The following is an 8,828-nucleotide window of genomic DNA, read 5'->3' as shown; positions in this document are numbered from 1 at the left end:
GACTGGCTGTTGAAACTGAAAGTTCCAGATCTGAGTTCTTTGAACATTTCCTCGTTCTTCCTCATCAACATTATGGAATATTTGCTAGTCACCTCCTTGGTGCCAGGCTTGATGCTAATTTGGGCAGGGGTGCGCGGGGTGTTGAAAGGGAGGGATCCTGTGAGAAGAGACTAAATTTAGAGAAATAAAAAGGCAAATGGAAATGCAAAATCACTGTAGCCTGGGCGAGGTGGCGAGAGACGGCTTAGAATCACAGATTCTCGGAGTTGGATTTGAAAGGTCAGTTTAACTCTCTTACCCTGCGATTCAGAGAGCAGTTGGTACTTAAAAGCGAGCTTTGCAAGGCGTGCAGGCTTTGCACCAGCGGAGATCAAGCGTGGGTGCTGAGGGCAGCAAACCGAGGGAGCAATGGCCCTGGGGCCAAGACACCCAGCGGGCTGCGGACCGAGAGTACCCTGTGGCTACAGGCGTCTTTTCTATCCTCCCTTTAGCCCCTTTATTTGCAGCTGAGTCTCTGTTGCCTCAGCCTTGTGACCTACGTGCGCACGAGGAAGCCTTCCAAAGCAGTTACACAACCTCCTCTAGCTCAGCTCCAGCCAAGGCGGTCCTGAGGCACTGCTCCCCTCCCAGCCCAGTCCCCCCACCCGCGGAGCTAGTTTCCTCAAAGCGCACCACTGCCCCCTCCTCCCCGCGCCTGGCTATTCACCAGTTTCTAAGGAATAAAGTACCTTAGGGAGTTCTTTCTTGTTTGGTTTGGGTCAGAGTGAGGAGTTGAATCTGAGCTTTTGTTCAAAAGTATAAAATACAGTCAAACCCCGGAGATTCCGATGCTTTAGACCCTGGCCGCAAGCGTGCGTCTCGCCCTCCAGGTCTGAAGTTACCATGGGTTGCTAAACCTAGGCCGGCAGAACAGCCTCCTCAACATCCTGCGTGCACAGCAAGAGTGGAAAACTTAAATAGTCATTGGAGGTGTTTCAAAAATAACCCTCTGAAAGCATATTGCCTACGGTGACACATTCTCGGCCACCGAGCGGGCGAGGGTGCTGGGGACCCGCGCGGGCGGGGCGGCCGAGGCGAACCCCTAGGACGCAGCGCGCAGCTGCCAGGACCCGCGGCGCCCGCCCCGCCTCCCGCTCGCGTCTCCCGCCAGGCGGAGGCGGAGCTGCCGCCCCGGACCTGCGGCCGGGAGCCGCGCGGGAGTGTCTGGGTCGCGGCCGCGTCCGGGAGTTCAGCGGGGGATGCAGGATCCTCTCTCGGAGGCTGGACGGGAGGAAGGGTGGCAGAGAGCGACGCCGGGGACAGCTGCGGCAGGGCCCTAGAGCGCGGGAACCGCGAGCACTTGCTGGCGTGCGGTGGGGCTCCGGAGGCCGCCCGCGCGTGCACGCCCGGCGCTGGGCCTGAGCGGTGGGCGGGCTCTGCCGGGGCCTGGCCCTCGGGCTTCCCACCGCGAGGGCGGAGCTGCACTGGAGCCTCGGAACTTGGACAGCTGAGGGCTCCGGTGGCGCGCAGGCTGTTTCTCTGAGGGGATTGGAAACGTGGCGCGATGAGGAGCCGGAGTAACTCTGGGGTCCGACTGGATGGCTACGCTCGGCTGGTGCAGCAGACCATCCTGTGCCATCAGGTAGGTGAAGGGGTGTCGCCTTTAATCACCGAGGATGTGCAGGGTGATAGCCTAGACGGAGACCGCTGGGTGAACCGCCCCCCCCCCCCCGCCCCGTGCGCGCGCGCGCGTGTGTGTGTAGCAGGTTTTCCTGCCGCCCTAGCTGGGGAAGCCTTAGAAAAGATAGATGTTGGGCCGAGAACAGAACTAGGGTCAAGCACCTTTAGCGGGGAGCCCTGAGCCTTGGCTTCTAAGCCCTCCTCTTCGCCCCCTCCCCCATCGCTCAAGCCACAGCAGGGTTCCAGGGGGGCACAGTTGAAAGATGTGTTGAAGCTTGTTTATTGACAACTGCCTCCCCTGCTCCAGGTTTAGGCGTCATCTTCTTGCCCTCCAAAGAAGAGAAGTAGGGGAACATTTAGCCATCTTAAGACAGGACTAATGTGAAGGTTTGAGGTACCTTGTATATACTATTAATCACTTATTTTTTTCTAGTCCTTCAATGCTGGTTTTTCTTTGATAGTTTATTCTTTCTAACTGGAAAGTTAAAACACTGCCTTTCTTTTAACAATACTCACATTTCAGACTCGTAAAGCTTCAGCTAGCTTTTCCCCCCTCATTCAAGATAGCAGTTGCTTGCACTTGTTCGGAAGAGGAAGTTATAAAACTCGGGAGTAGTGGAGTAGAAGAAAGACCAAAGTCCCTAAGTAACCCCTTTGATAGGTTTGGTCTCCTCATATTAACATCTTATGGTTACCTGCCGGTCCTGTTTTTCTTGGTCTTGCAGAATCCAGTGACCGGCTTGCTTCCAGCCAGCTATGATCAGAAAGATGCCTGGGTCCGAGATAATGTGTACAGTATCTTGGCTGTGTGGGGTTTGGGCCTGGCTTATCGGAAGAATGCAGACCGGGATGAGGATAAGGCAAAGGCCTATGAACTGGAGCAGGTACTCAGAATAAAAATATACAAGGAGATCTGGAACTGTGTGTGGTAGTGGGTGGGTGGGGGGAGCAGGGATTAAAGGAAATGTAGCTCCAAGGAGCTAAAAGGAATGTATTTTGCCTTTCTCCCTCTCTCTTCACTTTCTTGAAATTACATTCCAAAAGCTTTCCTGTATTGTACTAAATTTTTTTGGTGTAGTGGAAACTTGAAACTTGCTGATTCAGGGGGAGAGGGCACAGTCTATTCTGTTATAGTGGAAAAGTCTATCCTGGGATCTTTGCTGAAATTTATAATCCTCTTTCTAAGTAAAGGTATTTTGCAGTCTCGATCATATTTATTCTCATTGAGAAGAATGTTTGGGGGCAGGTATCTATCATTTTACTTCATCTTTTACAATGATAGGTGGTATTTGGTTGAGGGTAACTGACACAAGTTCACAGACCTTCACAAGAAGACACAAGTAAAGAATTTATTTGTTGAATTTTATGCCTATGACCTCTGTTTCAGAGCCTGTCCCCCTCCCTCAGCAAAATAAGGTCAGAGTCAGCAGATGCCTTTAAGCCAACTTTTAAGGCCCTTCACCTTTATAAGAAAGTAGCATCCTTTATAGAACTGTTTAGACAGAGGGTGCTGCGTTCTCTTGATTAACCCAGAAAATGATATTCTGGGCTACATAGGGTCTCTTAATGTCATGATACTCTACTATCCGTTGTAAGGTACATGTGAATTCTTTTCCATTAGTGGAGAAGATTCTACACCAGCCATTTGCTCAAGTGGTATTCCTCAGACTTAGGCAATCTGAGCTCTGGTCCTCATCTATAAATCAGAACATTGAGATTTGGTGATTTTTTAAGGGCATCAACATATTGTGGGGTTGCAGTCCTTGGCAATAGGGAAGTTTCACCATGTTGTCCTCTGCAACAAGTATTCGTTATTTCTTCTAGCCATTATTGAGAGGGACTTAGGCCCATCAGAAAAAAAAATAACTGTTGGAGTTTTTGCTCTAGCTCATGAAGTACAGATCAGTATTTTTATGACTTAAGAAAATAATACATAGCCATTGTAAGAATTTGGAAAATATAGAGGAGTATTTTTAAAATCCCGTAATCCTTCTGCTCTTCCCACCCGTGAAATCCTACATCCTTTTTCGCTATTTTGATCTCAGTATTTTGTTTGTTTTGCTAGAGATTAATATCAGTGGAACAGTACCCAAGATTCCATACCTAGTACCATTTGACCAATTTTTTTCAATACTATGAGAAGAAATCTATTGTCTCCTTGCTGACTAATCTTATTCTGCAAAGTTAACATTTTCCTTCTATGGTCCAGGAAGAAAGAACATAACAGAGGAAGGGGGAAATTAAGGAAACATTAAATTATTTACTTTAAAATTTTAATATTTCACTAAATGGTGTTTAACATAGCCCCAAAATATTTTTCATACTACCTCAGTAATAACTTTGAAATATCTCAAAAACATTACAGCAATAGAAAGCATCTTCAAAAAAGAAACATTTCTCTGGGAATCCTAAAATTTCTATGAACTTTCATTATGAATTAAAACAGATTTTATTATTAGGTCTCATTAACTTTTTTTCTCAAACCTGACTCAGTTAATTCAGACCAAGGATCAGAAAACCATCTCTGTAAAGGGCCAGAGAGGAAATATTTTTGGCATTGTGGTCATGTGTGATTTCTGCCCAACTACTCAGCTCTTCAGTTATTGCACAAAAGCAGCCAGAGATTTATTTACAAAACACGTGGTGAGCTAGATTTGTCCCTAATCTACGTGAGTGGTTCTAAACTCTGGCTGTACAGTGGAATCATTTGGGAAGCTTTTAAGAAATAGCCTTACTGGACCCCACCCTAGAACAATTTAGATAAATCTCTGGAAGTGAAGCCCTGGGGCATTAATATTTTTAAAAAATACTGATTCTAAACTGCAGCTAGGGACAATAACCACTGATTTGTGGCCAGTAAGTGAGTATGTATTAAATCCAGGAAATCCGTAGATTAAATTCCCACCTACTCTCAACTCTCCATTACTGTGTGGATTTTCCCAAACCACTGATTGATAATCATTTTTACCCTTCTTTCCAACTCTCACCTTGGTTTCTCTCTACGAAACAATGTCAGAGAACTAAAGAGAATTAGGAGACAAGGGTTTAGGTGACTTTGTATCTTAGATTGAGAATATAACTATGCACATATGTTTTTATAAATGCCCTTAGCTCTTAACCACAAAGATATAGAAATACACCCATAAAAAGAAATAGGCAGACAAATAGACGTAGCTCTTTGGATGCCTCCAGTTCTGCTTCTTTCTCAGTTTTGTTCTCTCTGTCTAGTCTCTTATCTTTTCTCAGGAGTTTAACTATGAGCTTTGTAAGAATGACTTCCCAAACTTCATCTTTACCTCAGATCTTGCTTCTGTTTCAAACCCTGATTTCTGCTCGGTTGCACCTGGCTTCTCAAGCTCAGAATGTCTGAAACCCCATGTTCCCTACTAAAAACAAATAAAAGAGACTCCCGAAAACAGCAACTCAGCGTACATCCTTCATTCTGTCATTGGTGTCCTCGTTCTACCTCATTCACCTGGGCAGCATTATTTAGAGAATTTCCCATAGTGTATTCCATGGAACATTAGGTCAAGTAAATTTGGGGATATGTTAAACAGTGGGTTTCTTTACTCATTATTTCTCAGAGTCTTTGATGTACTAATGCGCATTTTGAATCTAAGATGAGGGTGGGTTTTACAAACTTTCCAGAATTTCCTGGATTAACTAGTGTTCTATAAAACACTGTTGGGAAAGTGCTGCCCTTAGGGTGATTTTTGACTTGTCCCTTTTGCCTTTTGATAGATGCAGACCAAAGTCTGTTGAGTCTTATAATTTTTCCTGAATTCATCTCCTCCTTTCTATTCCCTTCTGCCTCAACCACAGTCTATCTAGACTTTGATCACTTAACACTGTTGTGAAAATTTAAATTATATCATTTGCATTCTCACCAATTTTTCTGCAGCTCTCATTTCCCTACCCGTAAAATGCGGATGTTTTAGATTGATAGGCAAGACTCTCTGGGGCTTGGTTTTAGCCTGCTTTTTCAGTATTGTATCATTTTGGTGCCCTGCATTGTCACCCCCAGTTCCAACCAGGTTGGGGTCTTCATTACTCCTCTAACAATCCCTTAATAAGAATACCTGACATTTGTGTAAATACTTTTTGTTGTACTACATACTTCCCCATAATTACTAGTATTTTATTCTCACAGCACCCTGTGATTTAGGTATTATCTTCCCCAATTTACAAGTGAAGGTACTGAAGCTTGGAGATGAGGCTGGAATTCGGTGGTGCCCTGAACACAACCTGGATTTAATGACTACAGATTAAGTCTTTTTGAAGTTTTCCTCCATGAAGTCATGGACATTCTCACCTCTGAATCTTTTTACAAGTTGTTTCTTCCACTCACAATGCCTCTTCCAATCTGAACTACTACTCCCCTTTCAAATCCCAGCACCAGTTCCAGGTTTTCTGCAGTTTCTGTCCTCGTAAGACCACCACTTAGTTGTACGGTGACCACTTCTTTCTCAGGACTGCATTCTTGAAACTTCTATATCACTTGTGGTCTGTACCACTCAACATATTCACTTTTTCATTTAGCAGACTTTGTGTAATTGTCGTGTGCCAGGCCCTGTGCTAGATATAAAAAAACAAAATGGGACAAAATGTTTATATTTAGCTCTCAACTTCTTATTTTTAAAATTTTTAATTTACAGAAAAGCTTTAAGAATAGTAAAATGAGCATATTTGCATATGCTCTTTATCTAGGTTCACTAAATTTTTAACATTTTGTCATATTTGCATCCTCCCTCTCTCAAAATGCACGCATGTGCGCACACACACACACGCAATTTTTTTGATAAGCAATTTGGGAGTTACTTGCAAACATTTTTAAAAATAAAGCCTGCTTGGGGTGCCTGGGTGGCTCAGTTGGTTAAGCATCTGACTCTTGACTTCAGCTCAGGTTAGGATCTCAGAGTCACGAGATCGAGCCCTCCATTGGGCTCTGTGCTGAGCATGGAGCCTGCTTAAGATTTTCTCTCTCCCACTCCCCCTCCCCTGCTCCCTCTCTCTAATAATAATAATAATAATAATAATAATAAAAGTCTGCTCAGTCCCTTGACTTAAACTTTTATTTCTGAACCTGGTCTCTGTCCCTTTTTCTTAAGGAGTTTATAGTCTAATGGGGGAGACAGATATATAAGCAAATAGTTAAACAATACATCAGGGCAGATACTGTAGGCACTATATCTATAGGAGAGAAGTACAGTAGAAAGTTTCTGGGACACAGGCAGAAATGTCTTTGAACAAAGCAAGGAAGGACGCACAGAGGAAATGGATTTTAAAGGATAACTAAGAATTGTTAGGTAGACTATGTTTGTAGTTTAGTTTTTTTTTAACTTTTGTGTTCTGCCTCCCCCTTATCTTTATGTTCTACAAAGTCTGATAAAGTGTTTTATATATTTTAGATGCCCAACAAACATCTGATTGTACATATACCTGGAGAGAGAGAGAGATGAAGACTTACATAGTTGTGGTGTCCCTTGATGTGGTTAGAAGTGCTACTGTATGCAGTTCTAGGATGTGATAGTTCAGGGGTGAATATGATTTGAACTCATTCACATTTAGAGGGTGTTTGAAATTGAGAACCAGGCAGATGCAGGCTCAGACCCTAAAGGGGCCCTGAAGTAAAGACATTGGATCCCAAAGATTACAGGTGGGGAGTTTTTGAAGTGTGTCCATATTCAAGTGGTGATCCAAGAAGCCCAACCGAAAGAACTCTGGACTGACAGTGACAACTGTGGATTGAACAAGTTCTTTTTATTTTTTTTATTTTTTATTTTTTTTTTTTTAAAGATTTTATTTATTTGACAGAGATAGAGACAGCCAGTGAGAGAGGGAACACAAGCAGGGGGAGTGGGAGAGGAAGAAGCAGGCTCATAGCTGAGGAGCCTGATGTGGGGCCCGATCCCACAACGCCGGGATCACGCCCTGAGCCGAAGGCAGACGCCCAACCGCTGTGCCACCCAGGCGCCCCTAAACAAGTTCTTTTTAAAAGGACTGTTTTGAAGATTATGATTCTGACTTTGGAGGAACTATGGCGACTGGCAGCGGAAGGAATCACATGTAAAATTTCTTAAATAAAAATTTATTAGTTTAAAAAAAAGTGCTACTGTATGAATGGACATGTATAATTAATGCTAACTAGAGCACTGAAACAGAAAATGGCCAGTTTGGGGGAGCACAAAGTACAGACAGTTTCCCTCATTCCTATATCCCCATGCTTTTTTTTTTTTTAAAAGATTTTATTTATTTATTTGACAGAGAGACAGCCAGCGAGAGAGGGAACACAAGCAGGGGGAGTGGGAGAGGAAGAGCAGGCTCACAGCGGAGGAGCCTGATGTGGGGCTCGATCCCATAATGCCGGGATCACGCCCTGAGCCGAAGGCAGACGCTTAACCGCTGTGCCACCCAGGCGCCCCTATCCCCATGCTTTCTATTAATTGTATTCTGCCTTAGGTGTTAGAACTTGAGAACAGAAATGGCTGACAATGACCATTCCAGGAGGACAAAAGTAGAATCAGGAATTCTCCACTGGGTCCATGATTCCCACGTTTGCTGTTTAAGTTAAAGAAAACATAGGGGCGCCTGGGTGGCTCAGTCAGTTAAGCGTCTAATTCTTGATTTCACCTCAGGTCATGATCTCAACGTTGGGTCATGAGATCAAGCCCCCTGTTGGGCGCTGTGCTGGGGAACCTGCTTAAGATTCTCTCTCTCCCTCTTCCTTTGCCCCTCCCTGCTCTCGTGCTCATTCTCTCTCTCTCAAAAAAGAAAAAAAGGAAAAAGGAAAGAGAAAATGTAGGTGGCAGTAGCAGGGCTTGATGGTAAAGAAAATTAAAAGAATGTGGTAGAAACCTGTGAGTATGTGGTGAATGTAGAAGATAGTTCAGAATTGAATCAATTTCCCCACAGAGGAGGTTGTGTTAAGTGCTTTCTCTAACAGGGTATATTAAAAAGATGGTCTCTTTCATTAGGGTCAAAGTAGTGATAGAGATTTTCTTTTTTTTTTTTTCAATTTATTTGACAGAGAGAGCGGGTGCACAAGCAGGGGGAGCAGCAGGCAGATGGAGAGGGAGAAGCAGGCTCCTCTCTGAGCAGGGAGCCCGATGCGGGGCTCGATCCCAGGACCCTGAGATCATGACCTGAGCTGAAGGCAGATGCTTAACTGA

At 44.4% G+C, this 8,828-nt stretch overlaps 1 protein-coding gene across 10 annotated transcripts in view; it reads left to right on the top strand.

Annotated features, from left to right (window-relative positions):
• The first annotated feature begins 1,163 nt into the window (after window positions 1-1,163).
• PHKA1 (phosphorylase kinase regulatory subunit alpha 1) overlaps window positions 1,164-8,828 on the top strand; it is a 143,902-nt gene continuing 136,237 nt past the window's right edge. For 5 of the 10 annotated variants that reach the window (XM_057312502.1, XM_048213379.2, XM_048213380.2 and 2 more), the window contains exons 1-2: window positions 1,174-1,621; window positions 2,385-2,543. In XM_057312502.1, the coding sequence (XP_057168485.1) occupies window positions 1,544-1,621; window positions 2,385-2,543 (237 nt within the window). In that variant the 5' untranslated portion in view covers window positions 1,174-1,543. Of the gene's footprint in view, window positions 1,622-2,384; window positions 2,544-8,828 lie in introns of all 10 variants that reach the window. The other 5 variants (XM_048213381.2, XM_026485760.4, XM_026485757.4 and 2 more) reach the window with 2 other exon arrangements.

This window comes from Ursus arctos, chromosome X, assembly GCF_023065955.2.
Source record: "Ursus arctos isolate Adak ecotype North America chromosome X, UrsArc2.0, whole genome shotgun sequence".
In the NCBI taxonomy this organism is placed as follows: Eukaryota; Metazoa; Chordata; class Mammalia; order Carnivora; family Ursidae; genus Ursus; species Ursus arctos.
This window is presented reverse-complemented; position numbering and strand designations above follow the sequence as displayed.